Source organism: Oncorhynchus kisutch, linkage group LG10, assembly GCF_002021735.2.
Source record: "Oncorhynchus kisutch isolate 150728-3 linkage group LG10, Okis_V2, whole genome shotgun sequence".
Classification (NCBI taxonomy): Eukaryota; Metazoa; Chordata; class Actinopteri; order Salmoniformes; family Salmonidae; genus Oncorhynchus; species Oncorhynchus kisutch.
Window position 1 is genome coordinate 15141818 of NC_034183.2, and position 20392 is coordinate 15162209.

Consider the following 20392-nt stretch of genomic DNA (forward strand, 5'->3'; position numbering starts at 1 on the left):
CTAACGTTAGCAAACTGTCAATCATTTGAAATGTTCACTGTCCAGCTCTGCTTGCCGCAAGTTGGCTAACGTAACGTGAACTTAGCTAACGTTAGCTAGCTAGGACTATATTGACAGGTGTGATTCTGTGGGAGAACTGACTGACACATCTAGATAACATTAGCTAACATAGCAAACGTTAATTTGACCAAATAATTCTGAACGTTAAAGTGAATTTACCCAACCACAAAGAGACGGAATAATCCAGCTAACTAATTAACGTTTAGTTACAAAGTATGGTTGTTGTATTCCTTTCTACATGTTACCAGGGGTAGGACTTTTAACTTCGAGTGCCATCCTGTGTGATGCTCTAGCAACATGGCTCGTCACTGTTGCTTTTGCCCATAGCGTGAACTTTTATTAATTTTATGCGGGCTCTGCATCGGTCCATATGGATGTCCCGCGGATCTTTAACAAGCCAGTGTTATATAAATAATCAAATATCAAGCATTACTAGCTGGCCAACGCTCTGGTTAAACCGGATGTCCTCAGATAACTCTGGGCCCAGTGTCCTCAGTCAAGTTTAGAGCCTACGTGCAATAACATGATTATACTTGCACAAAACAGTTCAAGGGAAGGACACATGGCTGCCATCACTCAAAATATACTCCCCTGTAAACTACAAAGAACATCCTGCAACACTAACGAGCTTAGAGTGCCAAACTATTTCACTGACATTGGTCTTTGCATGCACTCCTGCAAAGACAGGAAACACCTGAGCCTAAAGCAGACACTGGCAGTCCCCTTATCTCACGCTTCCTTGACACACAGACATTTCATGAACATGCACACGCACACTCCACCCCCCTCTACTGGTCGGGTGCCAAGAGCAGAGGACTCTGCTGTGCACCAATGGGGCTCCTGCTCTGGCTAGAGCAGGCCCGCCTCCAACTCTTTAGGACCAGTCAGAAGACCAACACGACGAGACTCCACCTACATTATTCTGTGTATACATTCTGCTGCCAACTCTGTGAAAAGCAGCCTAAGTAGCTGACTCCTCACAGAGCCATATGCTTAGGTCCGTGCACGCTCAACTGCAGGACAAGATATCTCTGACTTTAAATAAACTGCCTTTTTGCTACACTTGATTCCACTCTGTCCAGCGTCGTTGTTTTGCACTCCCTCTCCAGTATGTGAACACCAACACCAATCTTTGTAAATGTCTTTGGTGAGCCACGAGTCCTGGAATTTACATTTTCCAGGCATAGCTTAAGGTTCACTTAACGTTAGATTTCTCGCTTGCTTGCCGCTGTTTAATCTGGTTCATTCGACTTTGATCACTCATGCACGCACGTGACTGTCGCACTTTCTAGGCAGGTGACACATGAAACAAGGATGCACAGAAGGCGGGAGACACATGCAGACAGCGCATCATAGTCTATTACTGACATTACGTTTAAAAAAATAATAATCTAGTAATTACTTCAATTTCTATTCTTGCACAAAATATATAAATTAAAGCCCCTTCAATGGCCAAAGTCTATATTTATTTTCAAAAACCTTCAAGGCCTTGATTTTTTACCCTCAAATTCACAAACATTCAAGGACCCGTGGGAACCCTAATCCACATTCTCCAATTTTGGTGGGAAAAGACCATTTATACTAATATCTCTCCCTCCATACAGCTTGGCAAGGGGAGGTATTTATGATCATCATAAAACTGGCCAGCAGACCCAGGAGAGGGGGGGGGGGGGTCTGTTGGACTGGCAAGTCATGACACTAGGGCAGTGTCTTAAGTGGTGCTGTATTATTACAAGGGTGGAGAGATTAGGGTAAAAACTTTAGAAAAAACTAAATGGAGACTGGCATCACGCTTACATTTTTATTAAAAGGACCAACAGAATAACTTTACAGAAATTATAAAATAGTTAAATAAATTGCATGCCACTTACAATTGTTTACAACAGAGTTTAGAGTACAGATGTCAACATTCAACTACTTTAGTTTTTATTGCTTTACAAGGTCGTCAAAGAGGTCACCAATTCCCTAGACAGACATTTCAGCTTATGTTCATCCCCCCATTCCTTCCCCCTCATAAAACAAAGATTGTAGTGATGGGCAACATGGAGGGGAAAAAAGGGTCACACTTTATTTGGATAGTCCATCTGTAGATGCTCTAGAGACTATCAGTAACATTTCAAATATCTACTAACTCTAATCTTAACCCTTACCTTTGCAAGTGGTTACTTACCAACCATGTGTGTTGTTTCCCTCTGTAGTGTAGTGATGGGCACGGTTATTCCAATAACTGAACGGACGTTAGAATGATTACTTTGAGAGTATTCATTTTTGATAAAGAAAATAGGCACAACATAATTTTAAAGGTTTGGTCTAAAATGAACATTGTTACATAGCCTACAAGGATTTTAATAAACAAGTTTTATGACAGTTAATAGTGCGCCCCATAAAAAAGACACACTGGTAGCCAACGTGAAGCTTGTTGGTCAATCAAAGCGGCGCTACAGTCAGAGGCTCTGTGTAGCAAGAGAAGTGGGAGATTTATAATCAATGCAAAATGGAATTAACATCACAGAATTAAGTTGGCTAAATGAAGAGTCCGCTACAACGAGCAAGCATCAGGTAGGCTGTGGAATCTGAAAGGAGTTGTCGAGAATTAGCTTTGCTACTTTAGCTAGCTTTTTTACATTGATTTTATGGATTCAAGACAGGCACTACCAGATGGTATGATAGACAAGCATGTTGCTGCCATAGCTTATCTAACCTGAGTCAGTCTGTTTGGCTACTCTCGCTCTCCCGCCGTGCCACACACTGCCACAAACACACACCAGCCCCTGCCGCCCCAACAGGCTCTCGAGTCGCACGAGTAAGTCTCCATTGAAGTTTTAAAATATATTTTTCTTTATTTAAGCACATTTATTTAGACTATCCAGATATTATTCGAAAACTGAAATAATTTCAAATGCCTTCCCTGCTGTAGAGCATATGCAGATGGACAATACAGACTATCCAAATAAAGTGACTCTGAAAATCTTCAATTAACAAAAAAAGCCAAATAACTAGTCTCCAGATAGTCTCCTATTCAGTTCTTTATCGTGACCAGAACATAAAACTGATTCTGATTCAAACCCACCTATGCAAGTTCTGCATACACTCCCCTCTCGTTCCATCTTCCCACCACTATCTTTTGACCTGAGTGTACAGTAATGCTGTAATCTCTTCCCCATTTCAAACGTGTTCCGATTGCAAACGGGGAATTCCGGAACCTACTCAGGAGAACTGGATCTGCTGCACTCCGGGAATCTGGAAGAGGGAAAGGAGGATACCTAGTCATTTGCACAGCAGAATGCTTTCAACCAAAATGTTTATTCTGCATTTAACCCAACCCCTCTGAATCAGAGGTCAGGGGGGTTGCCTTAACATCAACGTCATCGGTGCAGTTATTGTTGGGGGTTAACTGCCTTTCCGGCTCAGGGTTTCAACCTTTCGGTTACTGGCCCAACGCTCTTAACCACTAGGCTACCTGCCGCCCAGAGAGAGAGAGAGCAGAACTAACATGTAGAGAACTTTGTTTCTCATTTCTTTATTGTCAGCTGCAAGCCATGTTTAGACATTTATGATACGATTTATTGATTAATCATGGTTTAACAAGTCCCGGGGTGCACAGTTGTGTGTACTTGTGGTGGTGAGTCAGATGGCCCCTGTGCACATGGTTGTGTCCCCAGAGAGGTGCGGGACGGGACGCCTGTGCCACTGCAACCAGCGCCCGCCTGATGGTGCAACTCATCACTCTCACGTGTTTGGTCTTAATGAGTACATGAAGCGTGGAGAGTAGACTCAGGAGCACGCTTACCTGTTGGTAAGAGGTGGTGTAAACCATGACATTCTGTTGTTGTCCATCAGCAGTTATTATTCCAGCAGGCAACTGGTTCGCTGCAAAAGGAAACAGATTTATACTTCAGATTATGCAGTTACCAATTCCATGAAGTAACGTTCTGTCAATCATTGTTACCCACTGTTAGACATTAATCAAATACATTTTAAACAGTGTAAAGTACTGCATAAATTCTGATATGATAACATGAATAAGTATATTTCAAGCTAGAATCCAACAGGAGTGTACTGTTGTATTCTAGCTTGAAATATACTTATTCATGTTATCATATCAGAATTTATGCAGTGCTTTACATGTATAAGAAACATACAGTACCAATCAAAAGTTGACACCTACTCATTCAAGGGTTTTTCTTTACTTTTACTATTTTCTACATTGTAGAATAGCGAAGACATCAAAACTATGAAATAACACACATTCAATCATGTAGTAACCAAAAATATGTTAAATCAAAACATATTTTATATTTGAGATTCTTCAAAGTAGCCACCCTTTGCCTTGACAGCTTCGCAGACTCTTGCCATTCAACCAGCCTCATGAGGTAGTCACCTGGAATGCATTCCAATTAACAGGGGTGCCTTGTTAAAAGTTAATTTGTGGAATTTCTTTCCTTCTTAATGCGTTTGAGCCAATCAGTTGTGTTGTGACATGGTAGGGGTTGTATACGTAAGATAGCCCTATTTGGTAAAAGACCACATCCATATTATGGCAAGAACGGTCCTTTACAATAAGACATGAAGGTCAGTCAATCCGGAAAATCTCAAGAACCATTAAGTGCTATGATGAAACTGGCTCACATGAGGACTGCCACAGGAAAGGAAGACCCTGTGTTACCTCTGCTGCAGAGGATAAGTGATTTAGAGTTAACTGCACCTCAGATTTCAGCCCAAATAAATGCTTCAGAGTTCAAGTAACAGACACATCTCAACATCAACTGTTCAGAGGAGACTGCGTGAATCAGGCCTTCATGGTCGAATTGCTGCAAAGAAACTGCTATTAAAGGACACCAATAATAAGAAGAGACTTGCTTGGGCCAAGAAACACAAGCAATGGACATTAGACCGGTGGAAATCTGTCCTTTGGTTTGATGAGTCCAAATTTAGATTTTTGGTTCCAATCAACGTGTCTTTGTGAGACGCAGAGTAGGTGAACATATGATCTATGCATGTGTGGTTCCCACCATGAAACATGGAGGAGGAAGTGTGATGGTGCTTTGCTGGTGTCAGTGATTTATTTAGAATTCAAGGCACACTTATCCAGCATGGCTACCACAGCATTATGCAGCGAAACGCCATCCCATCTGGTTTGCGCTTTGTGGGATTATCATTCGATTTCAACAGGACAGTGACCCAACACCGCCAGGCTGTGTACAGGCTTTTATGACCAAGAAGGAGAGTGATGGAGTGCTGCATCAGATGACCTGGCCTCCACAATCACCCAACCTAAACCCAATTGAGATGGTTTGGGATGAGTTGGAACATAGAGTAAAGGAAAACAAGCCAACAAGTGTTCAGCATGTGTGAACTCCTTCAAGACTGTCATCAAGTCAAAGGGTGGCTACTCTGAAGAACGTAAAAAATATATTTTGATTTATTTAACACTTTTTGGTTACTACATGATTCCATGTGTTATTTCATAGTTTTGATGTCTTTACTATTATTTTACAATGTAGAAGTAAAAATAAAGAAAAAATCTTGAATGAGTAGGTGTATCCAAACATTTGACTGGTACTGTCAAGGAAGGGTAAAGAGGAACTTGGTGTGTGGAAAGTTACTGAGTGAGAAAAAGGTAAGTGCAGAAAGTTAATATTCAGTTCAAATACACAGTAGTCAGGAAGTATTCAGACCCCTCGACTTTGTCCTTAATCTACACATAATGACAAAGCAAAAACAGGCTTTTAGAACAGGCTTTCCAAATTAAAAAAGAAATTAAATAATATGTATGGAAATATCACAGCTCTGTACTGGTGGTGCCCCGTTCCCGCAGATGAATCAACTTTAGGAGACGGTCCTGGCGCTTGTTGGAATTTCTTGGGTGCTTATGACAAAGTCACACAAGACAAGTTTGTATCAGTAAAAAATACTAGCATATAACAATGGATAATTCTTTAAGTAAAAAACAGCATAGTATGTCTAATTAAACAGCACAGTACGTAATTAATTTCCTCCATATATAGCAAGTATTTCAAGCTAGAATCCAACAAAAGTAATAAAATGTGGAAAAGGGGAAGGGGTGTGAATACTTTTCAAATGCACTGTATTATTGTTGAATATGAATGTCCCTGAGGGAGGCAAAGTGCAACAGTCTAGTTTCAGTTCTTGATTAGGCAGGCCAGTTGCTGCGGAACCAGGACTATGGGTTCTAGGGACTAGGGATGAGGAACAACTCGATTGAAGGTCAACAGATGAAGAGAGAAGATACTGCTGGAAGGGGGCCCACATCGAAGAACATCTGATTACAGTCCTATCGCACACATACATACTCACTTCCACGAGGGTCCTAGAGTTAGGCAGGGCCATAACACCAGTAAGAGGAACCTACTGTGGTTCTAACTAACACCAAAGAAGGACATGTTCTCTTAGACATGCAAGGTCCTTCCGCCTAGTCGGAAGGTATAAAGATGTGTTTGTGTGACTTGTATGTTGTCTTTGCAGCTGTATGACCCAGTGGTTGTATAAACTTGGTTTGAGCTTTTTTTTATTCGTCCATGAGTTTTTACTGTTTGTTGAAAACTTAACAATCCTCAGGGTAAGAAATTGCCTGGGGCCCAGGGGTGGAGAACTGCAGTAAATAAGGCCATCATGGCAACTAGACCATAAACTAGCTGATGATCCTGTAACATGAATAACAAAGAGTACATGTATGCATTCAGCACCTCTCACCTAGGCCTAATCCTAGACCTTAACAGTGTTGGGGGATAACAGCTAATGTTAATGAATTCTACTGGGATTGAGACCCCACTTACCGAAGCTGTCGTCTGTGAGTTCTTCTCCGAGTCCCTCTGTTACAGATATGCCGCCGATTCCCTTCTCCCCTTTCATCGCCTACAGAGAGAGAGAGACACATTGAGAACTTGTTAGGGTTATGAATTGAGCTGTATTTCCACCTAGAAAACACACAGCGATAACAAGACCTTTGTGTTTGAGCCAAGGCCCAAGCATAGTGCATAACATAAGAACTCATACACACCAGTCTGGAGAGCATGGCATGAGCTATTGCACTTGGCGCACACACACTTCCTCTCACCTCTCGGAACTTCTGTAGGTAGAGTTTGAGTGGCTCCACGTACATGTCGAAGCCCAGGGTGGACATGGCAAACAGGATGTCCTCTCCATTGATGGTCTTCCTTTTCTCCTGATGACAGCGCTCACTGGCCTCCGACGTGATGAAGCTGATGAACTCGCTCACACACTCCTGAACACACTCCTTGGCATCTTTCGCTATCTGGACAGGATTAATAGGGGAAGGGGGATTTAGGTCAACATGCAGCCAAAGGTTGATGTGGATACTACATTCAGGGCCGGTTTCCTGGACACAGATTAAGCCCAGTCCTGAACTAAAAAGCATGGCCATTGGAGAATCTCCGGAATGTGTGTCGGGGAAATCTAACTCAGTGTTCACATATAAATCAATATTAGGCTTTACAATAATTTACAAAAATACGTATTTAAAAAAATACCTATTTAAAATGACAAAACATTTTATATAAACAACAAGTAAGCGTCTTTAAAAATAACTTGCAGTGTTTTGTGTTGGGGTTTGTCATATCTGTGTCTGTTGATGGATTTGGTTAAAAAAAAACAGATGGCCCGGTCAACCCGTCCTGTACAATTTATCAGGCATTGAAGCTGTGCTTTGGGTGGGAAAATACTGAACTAAAGTTGGCAGCAAACCTTTGAGATGTTTACCACCTGTAACTAGGGAGTACCAAGAGTTTCAAGGACATGTAGCCTACTGTATGAAGTAGAATCCACAGAAACTGGAAGGGTGAGTATTATCAGTGTGACTGGTTGATGGCCAAGAAATGGACACAGCAATAAACCCTTTGTGTTTGGGCTAAGGCAGAGGAGAAATACATCAACACTGGCAAATATTCAGTCTTGAAAGATGATACAAATGCAGTGCATCCTTAGTGACCTGAAAGGCACTTCTGTGCTTATCAAATGGAGCATTTCCATACAGGATTTACCCCAGTGTTTTACCCAAAAGGCTCAGACTTTTCTGTTTCCATCTACGCGGGCCGGCTCCCGTGTCTCACTGAGCCACGGCTCCAGCTGACCTGCTTTCACTTGGCTCTAAAGGCAGGCAACTGGTACTAGGGCTGGGTGGTATACTGTATTTTATGATATACCGGTATTGATGCAGGGACTGGTTTGAGTTTTTACTTTACCTTCTATACTGGAATTTAAATGTTTGGTTTGTTAAATGTGATTCGCCATGTGTAATGTCAATTTTTATAGTTTACTTCGCTACTTGAGTCACCCCTCTCCTCGCCACTCTCCATACAGACCTAGCCACGCCCCTTGTCACTCAAAGGAGCGCATTTGATGTTCCTCAACCACGAGACACTTGCGTTCAGTCTACATGGTCAATGCAGCAAATGCAACAATGTTGATGACAATAATGCTGTTTTCACTTTGCTTCTTAATATAAATCCACTAGCGTTCTATACTGACACTATTAGTTTGTGTTTCTTTACATCAGCAAACAGCTAGTTTGTCTTTTCTTAGCAAGTTGCTCTTGAATCTTGTGAGACGCTAATTGTTAGCCGCTAATGCTAACATCTAGCTAGCTAATAAATGTACTGAGTAAGAGCAAACATAGCTAGCTAATACAGCCTGATAATACCAGTGATGGTGTAGACCTAAATCAGCACGTTGTTTGTGCAACAGTATCTTCTAAATCAAAGAAGAATATGCAAAGCAAGAATATGTTAGCTAAATGAAGTAGCCAAGAGAAAACATGCAATCTAGCCAAAGCTTATAGGGTCCCCTAGGAAACACTTATCACAATAACTCCTCCCTGACATTTTAATTTGTGTAAACAATGTATTCAAAGTGCCCACTATTATATTCTAACTATAGAATTATAACAGTCATCTATTTCCACGATTCCAACAGTTTTGCTCTAATTCGGAAGTCAAATCACAATTGCAACATTTGGTGAAAAATAAGTCCAATATTATTTGCCCATATCGTGCAGCCCTACGTGGCAGTGTGGAAATTCTCAATTGAGCAGTGGCGTAAAGTACTTAAGTAAAAATGTTAAGTCGTTTTTTTGGTGTATCTGTACTTTACTATTTTGGACAACTTTTACTTCACTAAATTCCTAAAGAAAACACTGTACTTTTTACTCCATACATTTACATAACAATGGCTAACTGTGAACTAACACCTTCTCACAAAGCAACCGTTTTGATTATGCAGAGGTTGTTGATTCCGCTCTGTCGTGGAAACATTTGCTCAATCATATTTCTCAGATACCGGAACTTGTGAATACAAATAGAATTGATTACAAAGTAACAAGCCGAGCTGGTTCATGGATCAACCAACTTTCCAGCCTCGGCACACACTTTCTATAGTTTTCATCCTTACGTCACACACATAGTAACTCCTCTTTATGTTAATAACTCTGGCATTTAGCCACCATTATCTTTTTGCCTTGCACTCATTTCAGCTTTGTTTCCATTTTCGTATTGGTACAGACATTAGGGCATAGATTATATTGGTGGCGTAACCATAGCAACAGTACAAAAATAAACAGACATGCACAATCCCAAGAAACGTGCATGTAATACAAACCTTTGCGCCTAATGCATGTCTAATAAATCTCACTGGACTACATAATGGTTTCTCTTAGCCTAATGACCCACACACACATATATAATGGTTAAGCTTGCATTGATTCTGCTTAAAGTAATATGTATAATGTGCACACATGTACTAGAAAATTCCCAATACTCTTCACAAGTCCTCACTTTCAGCTCTATCTATGTAAACACAATTTCACTAGTATAACATAAGGGTGGTATAACAGTCAAAAAGCAGCAACGGTGTACTCAGTCTAAGTGTTTCCTCTACCATTGCATAGGTCGGATGAGTCCCTCTCACTTCAAAATACATAGCCTCAAATTGGTTATGATAGTAAATAAACATGTTAAATGTTAGCCGCCAAAATACATGACCAATCATGCTTATCGGTCTATAGGTTAATTTGCATCATTTCGTGGAATTAAATTGGCATGTGTATTTTCGTTAGTCATCATGCATTTCATTTATCACACGCACACAGCATACAGAGCCTAGTTTGAGGAGTAGAATAGTCTACCACCTGTCAGACAGTGTGAGAGTAGCTCCTCAAAAAGCCTGTAGGCTACTGCAGTGAAACCTTCTTTTGTAATCCCAGTCATTGCACAACAAATAACAATTCTAAATGCAATCGGGTGTTAAAAACACGATTAAAAGGAGCTATGTTATTTCTCAATCTCAACTTGTAATTAAAGCGCTCCTTCTATTCGGATGCATAGGCTATAGCCTGCCTACCGTTGACCTTCACCACGTCACCCACCACTTCGCAATGGGAGAAGTTTAAGGCAGTATAATTGTTTGAAACCTGAATTTACTTAACTTCAAATAAGGAAGCATGTCATACCTTGCTTCAAAGTAGCTTTGTGAAAAATCCATCCACAGAAAACAGAGGGAATTATTTTATAAAGACTTCCTCATGCCATTAACCAGAATTTCTCTCCTGTTCTATTGACTTTCTTTTGTTGTCCAGAAGCTAAAAGGCACAATCCTAGACATATTAGCAACACATCATAGCAGTTGCTAGTAGATTCCCCCTCTTTCTACACGGAACTAAAATATAAATGCAACATGTAAAGTGTTGGTCCCATGTTTCATGAGCTGAAATAAAAGATCCCAAAAAGGTTCCATGAGCACAAAAAGCTTATTTCTCAAATGTTGTGCAGATTATTTATTTTTTTACGTCCCTTTTAGTGAGCAGTGAAGCCGATTAAACAGCATGGTCATTACACAGGTGCACCTTGTGCTGGGGATAATAAAAGAACACTAAAATGGGCAGCTGTCACAACACAATGCCACAGATGTCTCAAGTTGAGGGAGCGTGCAATTGGCATGCTGATTGCAGGGATGTCTGTGGTGGAAAATTAGTCATGCTATCCCGTGTTTTATTACTTAGAGAATATTCTCATTATATGCTAGTGTTCTTTTCTAACCTGATACAAACTTGTCTGTGTGACTTAGGCATAAGACTGGGCGTATAGCTAAGATCCGTTTGGAATCGACCGCAGCAGATGACAGATCCTGTGTTTTTACTATCTGCAGGAAGTCAGCTGGAAGGGAAACTTGAAGAAGGAAGCACATTTTAGTGTGATCTGTGGCAAATGCAGTTACAGTTGAGCCCTCGTGCCATCTTAATCTGCAGACAAACCGCTTTGCCCGTTTCCACACATCTGCTAAACTGCCACGAAGACAAAGAGGTTGTACTTCCTATAAAAGCTGAGAGCAAACTCTGTTCATTGGGCTTTTAACTCTGCACTATTGAGTGATTGTTGATTGCTTCATTTTTGCTAATCTTATAATAAAGTTAAGTTTCTGTTTGAGGAATCTAAGTCTCCCTCTTCCTTTTATATAATTTTTTGATAATAGGCATGCTATTGTTTTTTGATGTTTCCATTAAGCTCTTAATGAAAAATGTCCGGTCCTTGTAGTATCAGAGAGGAAGAAACCATGCGAAAGGTTTTACTCTTGCCCAAATCTGTCCAAAATAAGAGCAATGAGTTTCTATTGGAATATTTTGGGCCTAAGCTTCACCTGCCTTGGGACTCCCCCCATTGTTAGGGCGGAAAAATAAGCATCTCGTCATTATATACAGATCTGCAATAGTATTCTCTGTTGGTCACGTCATTTGACTGTAAAAAAAAAAAAAATGAGGGTCAGTCGGCAGCAAAATTATACGAAATTTGCATCCTTAATAGTCATTTAGGGGTGTTGGCAGCCCTAGATGAGTCTGTGGTCTATGTATCTGGCTTTGTTGCTGTTTCAATCTTGAATTGTGTAGATTTATGGACTCACAGAATCCAAATAAATACCAGTTAAAAGTTTAAAAAAAGATTAAACAAATAAATAAAAAGCAACAAGCAAAGCAAGTCACGCTCCATACCTTTCCTGTCTGTGGAACAGCGTTCTTCATGATGCGAGCCACGTTAGCGATGGGGAGGTAGATGTCCTGCTCGCGGAAGTTTTCCTTGCTGCCGTTGCCTTCCTCATGGTCATGCAGGCTCTCATCACAGTCATCTGTGTCAGGGAGAGGGGCATGTTACATCACACATTTTGCCTACAAAAATCTTCTCTACCTCTATTCACCAAGCAAGTTTAGTCTGATTGAGATCAAGTCTACATGTGACTTGGTCAATGTCAAACACTGTCATTTAGAATTACTACAGTAAGTAAGCCTGATTATTTGTGAAGCGTCTTTGAAAGGTGGGAGTGCCCATGTCCGTATCTTTATATAGGGGTGCTCTGATGGTGTCCTGTATCATTGGGATACCATGTTATTCTGAAAAAGGGGTTGGGGACTGTGCACGTCAGAGAATAGGTAGCTGGGTTTCTCAACTCAACGCCATGTACATCTCGGTGGAGTTGGGTTGAGACGACTGTGGGAGGAGTGTACCTCCGACTACAGTCAGTGGTTGTATTTGATTAACATTGTATTAAAAAGTAAGGGATTCCAGCAAACAGGCCGTGATTGGGAGTCCCATAAGGCAGCGCACAATTGGCCCAGCGTCATCCAGATTTGGCCGGTGTATGCCAACATTGTAAATAAGAATTTGTTCTTAAAACTGACTTGCATAGTTAAATAAAGGTTAAATAAAAAATAACAGGCATGCAGAGGACAGAAAAAAGGCACACAGTGGACAAACAAAGGAACACGGCAGTGGAGGCTGCTGAGGAAGGACAGCTCATAATGGCATGGAAAGGAGTGAATGGAATGGCATCAAATCAATGTTTTATTCCGCTCCAGCCATTACCACGAGCCCGTCCTCCCCAATTATGGTGCCACCAACCTCCTGTGGTACACAGTAAGGGTTTAAGAATTTCAATTTTTAGAAGTATAGCCTGACAGCGACTCCACACACTCGTCTCCACTAAATTCCATTAATGTAGAGTTGAGAGACTCAGTTAGAGAAGAGGGTGCTTCTGTTCTATATCGCGGAGCTCTGCCCAACAAGGGGAGCTCTGCTCCTAGTGGTTTACCCTGCTGCCTAGGCAGCGAACAGCCTGAGAGAAAATTATGCACACACCTGCAGCCAATAGGAGTACAGGTGTCCCTATATAAGGGGATGCTTCCCCACAATCAGCCTCCCATAATCTTCAGCAACAGGACTGGACTGAAGAAGCCTAGAAGAGAAGAGAAGTCTCAGGACGAAAAGCTCTTTTAAGAGCTCAGTGTCGCTGCTCCACTATGGCAGCTACAGACCCACACAACTTATGTTTTGTGTGCTTGGGTTCACAGCACGCTAGGGGCGGCCTCACAGATCCCCCGGAATGCCCTTGCTGTGCCCTCCTTTCTTTAAAGGTGAAGAAGCAGCAGTGGACGTTTATCAGGGTAGATCTCCCTCTGGAGGACGCTATGTCTGTGCTAGCCTCAGGTTCTGAAAAAAGGCACCCTACTGACCGAGGCTGAAATGATTAATAAAGAATGTGTTCCATCTGACTTTGTCACAAGAGAACCTCTTTCCCATAACAAACTTGAGACCGCTCAGGTTCCGTCTCTCTCTCACATCACTCTGTGTGTAGCACAGCACACCATGAGTGCGTAGCTGAGGACGTTGTGAGTGGAAATGACATGAGGGCAGCAAAACGGACGCTTTTGATGAGCCGCCATGCTATACCTCATGGAAACCCTATACCACACACTCTCAGGAGTAATGTGAATAAGGGTTTGAGGAACATCTTGCGTACACAGCCCCATGTTGGGCCGATGACGCAATCGCTGTTGGGGGACGGCGCACTAACTCAGGCAGATGCCTCAGTGTAGCTCAGACCCGTGCTGCGTTCACGAAGGACAGGAACCACAAGGTGTATAACCAAAGTGTTGGCACTCCCGTTTCTCACAGAACGCGCTAATATTTCCTCCCCTTTTCGAGAGGGGCCCACCTTGGGCTGTCCCACCTAGTAGTAGTCCATCCTACTGTCTGTACCAAAGCTCTCCCGCTCTTAGAGCATTACTTGGGAGTGGCAGCGAAGCTGCACCCTCTCCCCCTGGCTACGACATCCAATTCTACAGAACTCCACCCCCATTTACGGGCGTGGTGGAGACCGTGATGAAGACGTCAGTGAAAGTAGTCGCTCTTGTGAAAGACATTACGGAACATTTGGCGAAGGAGGCGGTCACAGTAGTTCCCCAAGAGCAAAGGAATAGCGGGCTATAGTCGCTCTACTTCCTAGTGCCAAAGAAGACGGGAGGAATGAGGCCAATATTGAATTTACGCACTCTCAACGAGAGCGTAGCCAAACGGCCCTTTAGAATGCTTACGACAAAACGTCTGCTGGAATGTATCCACAACAAGGACATTTGTATAAGCGTAGACCTAAAGGAAGCATACTTTCATATGCTGGTGCATCCGCGTCACAGGAAGTTTCTGCATTTCGCCTTCCAAGGGGTGGCGTACGAGTATGCGAGGATGCCATTCAGGTACGCCCTGACACCTCTCATCTTTTCCAAATGCATGGAGGCGGCATTGGAACAGTTGCGTCATTCAAGGATAAGGCTACTAGTCTACCTAGACGACCTAATGGTTCTCACCCCGTCAGCAGAGCTGGCGATCGCACACGACACAGACAGTGATTAATCTCACAAGTCTGGGGTTCGCTGTGAATTGGGAGAAGAGCGCGCCTGGGCCCAGTCATCAGATTGTCTACCTGAGCTAGACACTGACCATGAAGGCTCGAATTTCAGATCCTCGATGGGCTGCCTTATTGCTAGCCCTACAAAGGTGTGATCCGAACCGCACGGTGACGGCGCATTCCGGCATGACACTTGGGTCTCATGTCGTCTGCCCACTCGGTGGTTCCGCTGGGACTTCTGCACATGCGCAGAACACAGCGATGTTTTGCCCAACTACGACTGGTCCCAGTGAGGCACCAACATCAGTTGTTGGTGGTTCCCTTCTCGCTCAGAGCGGACCTGAACTATTGGAGATCTGTGTGTCCCGACGCAAGTGGCCCCAATGGGCAGAGTGTCCTCCTACATTCTAGTGTTTATAGAGGCTTGTCTGACTGGATGGGGAGGGACATGTCAAACTCGGGCAGTCGGAGGTGTGTGTCCTCCCTCGGGACGCCACATCAACCTCCTGGAGTTGGAGACAGTTCTACTGATTCTGACCCACTTTATGTCTACCCTATGGAGTCATGACGTGTTGGACTGGTCAGACAACCGAACCACCGTAACCTACATAAATCGCCATGGACGAGTGAGGTCTCCTGCAATTGAGGCTGTGGGCTCACGAGCACGTTCACTCGTTGAAAGCAGCACACATTCCAGGCTATCAGAACATTGGAGCAGACCTCATGTCTCGAGGGGTTCCTAGAGACGACGAGTGAGCTGCACCCCGACATTGTTCTCCAAATATGGGAACGGTTTGGGAGAGCCGAGGTGGATCTGTTCGCGTCACGTGTGAACCAGCAGTGTCCCCTATGGTTATCCCTACGAGCCCAGGACGAACCGCAACTAGATAGACACCTTTGCGCACCAACCGTGGCCAGATGTTCTCCTGTATGCATTTCCACCACTGTCCTGCATTCCCCCACTGCCAGCCTGTGTGAGAAAAGGAGGGCTGTCAATCATATTGATAGCCCCTGATCATCCAGGGGCTTCGTGGTAAGCAGAGATGACTCAAATGTTGATTTCGCCATCATGGCCAATGCCACCGAGAGGATGCGATGTCTCAGGCGGGAGGCATGATAGAGAAATTGCCTCTAATTGGCCAACCACCGAGGGTCTGGCCCGAGAGGGACAGGTTAGAGCGCTGTGGGTCATCTGATTCAGTAATCAGAACCAAGCAGGGCTCGCGTGCCAGTTCCACATCCAGGATTCATGCCAGCAGATGGTGTGCCAGAGAATGGGGACCCTGTATGCTGTCAGGTCGAGAGCATGCTCTCTTTTCTACAATTCATGTTTGACAAGCAGCGCTCACCCGCTGCCATTAAGGTGTTTGCGGCAGCGCTTTCAGCTTGTCATGAGAGCCATTGAATCAAATCCCCCTCAAGATGTTATCTCTGAAGACAGTGATGTCACTTGCTTTGACTACAGCCAAGCGCGTCAGTGATTTGTGTGCTCTTTCGACGAGAAACGACTGCCTTGCCATCAATAGCGATTTGAGCAGAGCGGTGTTACGTCCCAACCCAGCATTTATGCCGAAGGTTACTAAGAGCTCATAAAGGTCACAGACTGCTGAGCTGTCGGCCTTCTCCCCCCTCCCCATGCAGAGCAGAGAGGAGGCTTCATTGACTGTGCCCGGTACGGGCCTTGGTGTGCTACGTGCAGCACACAGTGATGATTAAGTCATCGCCTCAGCTGTTTATGTCACTGTGCTAGTACACCACTTTCAAAACAGCGGCTGTCACATTGGCTTCGCAAAAGCATTGAGACGGCTTATGAGGCGCAGGGCCCGTCTACGGCCCTTTTCAGAGGAACCTGTACCCACAGGATAATTGTGCAGTGGTCGTCACCGTCTCCTTTTATCCGATTCTACCTGTTAGACGACACCTCTAACTCTCTAGCTTGTTCTGTACTCAGCGTGGCTAAAGGGAGAACTTGAGTTAAGAAAAGATGCAGAACGACTGGGCATGGTTCCCATTAGGTCCACTCTTTTTGTCAAGGAGAGAGACATGTGCGACATGACCTTTGTCTGACACTGTCAGCACAGCTGGGAATATCTAGACTGCCCAACAGTGTATCACTGTGTTGGGGCAGAGTGATGAGGCAAATAGCACTGTAACTAGTATTACTTCACTATTAAACCGGTCAATGAATTTGATAAGAATATTGAGGTATCATCCACCTGCTGAGGCAGAATAGTTGGCCCAAATTCAGTTGTTATCTGCCCACGAATCATTGGCTTAACTGGTGTTACAGTACTATTAGACCCATATTTTAATATTGACAGAGTTATGAGTTCATCTATCTGCTTGCCCCTAGTCATTGGCTGTGCCTCTCGACTGAGTAGGGCGGATTAGAACAGAGGACGCAGTACATTGTGACAGTCTGTTTTCACAGTGTGTTACAGTACTGTGGGATTTGGTCGCAGCCACTGCTGGGCCCGACCTTTTCATTAAGTGTTAGGCTCGGCAAGGAGTACATTTTGGAGCATTGCGCTCCTCCTTAAACCACTAGGAGCAGAGCTCCCCTATAGGGCAGAGCTCCACAATACAGAACGATAGTTACCGGAGTTGTAAATCCAGTTCTATGAGTGGAGCGAAGCCCCATAGGACTTTAGGCCCTGCCGACCCCCAGTCTCGCTGAATATGTTTTTCCTGGAGGCTGATTGTAGGGAAGCATCCCCTTATATCAGGACAGCTCCACTCATAGAACTGAAATTACAACTCCGGTAACTATTGATTATGGTGCTTGGTCTGTGAAGGGAGTTCCACCACTTACCATCCTGTGACTGAAGGACGTAGTGGCTTCCTGCCATGTACTCCCCTGGCATGCCCAACTGAGAGGCATCTGTGGTTGAACCGTCTCCCTCCATCTATAAACACAGACAAAGACAGAATTTATAACCCTGTTCTTTTGAGATCATGATTTAAGAAATACAGAAGGATTGACTCTATGCTAAACTATTTTGGTTTTAGCTACATTAACTAAACACCGCCTGGATGAACTGTCCAAATAGTCAATCAAAAACTGAACGCACAGGTTGTATCTAACTAACATTAGCCATGTGCACCACACTGTAGGCTAGACAGTTGACATTTTTAACAATGCTCTTTTCTGATAAAAACTAGTTCATTGCATCCGCCGTGGAGCCCAGTTTCATAATATTACCATATGTTCCAGCTGCCTGCCGTAGTTTTGAAGTAATCACAAAAAAAACAGGCCTTATTTTAGGGCATTTTTCACCCTGCCAGCTCCTATTAGTTCTATTGAGCATCATGGCACCAACTCGTCTTCAGAACTTCGATTCCCAGCTTATTGTTTTACCATTGCCTGCTTTGCTATTGTTGGCTATGGAGACCTGCCCACGTTGTTCATAGTTAAAATGTAAACAAAAAATGACTCATGGAACTCTGAGGTTGTTCCATTGTTTACTATAGGGAAATATAGGCATGTTTGTCTATCTCCCCAAATATCTGGCAATGTGTATTTTTTTCATTTGATAACATTTTAATCATGAGAATCCCCTCTTTCTAATTATGTAGTGCTGGACTGTGTATTTTGTTGTCATCAAACGCTAGCCATGAAATACCTTTTGCCCTTGGAACGCTGAGCTCCCCCCATTGTTTTCCTATGGAGAGGCATGCTGGTATATTTCGCTAAATATCTCGCAATGTGTGTATTTAAAAAAAAAAATCAGGTCGGACACCATTTTGAATCATGAGAATCTCATCTTTCTAATTACGTGAGGCTGGGCAGTGAAATAGTTATAAGTTGCATTGTTCTTCTACTTCCTTGTTTTGCAGACATAATCACACTTGGCACCATCGAGGTGCGGGTGTTTACTTTCTACACGAGTTATTTTTCAGTTTCGTCCCAAGAACAGATTGTAGTGGTAAAATAAAAAGGGGATACATTTTTTGGCGCCATTTGGCGAAATGGAATTCTAAGCGTCACTCCAGTCAAAACAGGCTCTGCCAACGTTCGATTCTGCTGCTCCAGTTTCAACTTCCACCTGACTGTGCTGCTGCTCTAGTTTCAACTGTTCTGCCTTATTATTATTCGACCATGCTGGTCATTTATGAACATTGAACATCTTGACCATGTTCTGTTATAATCTCCACCCGGCACAGCCAGAAGAGGACTGGCCACCCCACATAGCCTGGTTCCTCTCTAGGTTTCTTCCTAGGTATTGGCCTTTCTAGGGAGTTTTTCCTAGCCACCGTGCTTCTCCACCTGCATTGCTTGCTGTTTGGGGTTTTAGGCTGGGTTTCTGTACAGCACTTTGAGATATCAGCTGATGTACGAAGGGCTATATAAATAAATTTGATTTGATTTGATTCCATTCATTTACTATGGCCTCGCGCTAAGTGTTCCAGTTTAGACAACGTACTTCTGCCATGTTCAGCCTTGGGTGAATTTTGACTCGTTCTATTGTGCAGCTGAGGATGTAAATCGGCGTAACGTTAACCGTTACTGTACTTTGTCATTAGAAATCTTCCAGTTGCATAAAAACTATATGCGCAGTGATTGTTACTAGTTCAGCCGTGGATGGTCATGAATCGATGAGCCGATTGCTACCCAGTTAGCGTCTAGTTAGGCTTTACCGAGTCAGCAGGGCTCTGCTTTGGCTTTTTCTAGCAAACTGCAACGTTCCCCTTTGTTCCCGCGTTGATTGACAACTAGCCAGCGGGCAAACAAAAAAAGCCAACGTTAGCTAGCCAACTGGCTAGTTAGTACTACTAGTTAGCGTAACTGGCTAATGTCGTACCCAGATAAGCGGGGGAGAATAGTTATTTTTACCTAAGACATGGCTACAGTAGTTAGCTATAGACGAAAACCCGGACACAACTTTAGCTAGTTACAATAGCTACCTAGCTAACGTCAGCTATGCTAACAACCTACTGTAGTTCGCGATAGCAATGTGCGGTACGTAATGTTAGTTATTAACCGTAGCTAGCTAACCAATTCGCATACAAAGCAAAAAGACAATCGATGAGTAACTCACGATTTCGCAAATTCGTCATGTTTACAGACTATTCAAGACATCCCGTCGACTTCAACAGTCGGATTTGAGCAACCCCATGGCAAACATAGCCTGTTACATTTGTTAGATGCATTTGAGTCTTTGTGGAGGGCCTGCTGGGTGACGGAGTACCCATACGGGGAGACCATTTACTAGCGAGTCCAAGATAGAATTCCTCAACTCGCAGTGTTAATTTCTACTTTCCCGCTGCTAATTCCCTCTCACGCTACCATCAAAGAAAGAGTCAAACGCGGAGATTTCGATTCGAGGTAACGAGAAATCGGATAGCAATCATTGGCCAGAACCAGGCACAAACCTCCGATACTGCCCTGGTTGGTTAGCTTCTCAAAACGACCGTGTGGTTGGACAGAAAATGGCTGCGAAGGAACCAGTCCCAGCTCGAAGCTCTGAGTCCCAAAAGCACTATCTTACTTTGCCGCTAGAGGAGCAATGTTATCAAATCATAGTTCATTTGTCACATGCGCGGAATACAACAGGTGAAGCAGACCTTAGTGAAATGCTTACTTACAATAGGCTCTAAAACCAATAGTGCAAAAAATGGCATTAGGTGA

The 20392-nt window shown here is 43.4% G+C and overlaps 1 protein-coding gene and 1 non-coding gene across 4 annotated transcripts; both read right to left on the reverse strand.

The window, feature by feature from the left end:
* Nucleotides 1–1847: 1847 nt before the first annotated feature.
* On the reverse strand, nucleotides 1848–20384 carry nfybb (nuclear transcription factor Y, beta b). Of its 3 annotated transcripts, none has more exons than XM_020492397.2 (7): nucleotides 20137–20384; nucleotides 17576–17669; nucleotides 12077–12210; nucleotides 7139–7336; nucleotides 6858–6936; nucleotides 3851–3930; nucleotides 1848–3300 (listed from the first exon to the last, which is right to left on the reverse strand). In XM_020492397.2, the coding sequence occupies exons 2-7, from the start codon at nucleotides 17667–17669 to the stop codon at nucleotides 3268–3270; spliced, it is 618 nt and encodes a 205-aa protein (XP_020347986.1). In that variant the 5' UTR covers nucleotides 20137–20384; the 3' UTR covers nucleotides 1848–3267. The 3 variants fall into 3 exon arrangements, with proteins under 3 accessions (XP_020347986.1, XP_020347987.1, XP_020347988.1); XM_020492398.2 differs by having other exon boundaries at nucleotides 19803–20384; XM_020492399.2 differs by lacking the exon at nucleotides 20137–20384 and adding an exon at nucleotides 18387–18881.
* On the reverse strand, nucleotides 3682–3794 carry LOC116376052 (small nucleolar RNA SNORD67). Its single transcript, XR_004211447.1, has one exon. It is a non-coding gene; the product is annotated as a small nucleolar RNA SNORD67 (small nucleolar RNA).
* Nucleotides 20385–20392: the final 8 nt, after the last annotated feature.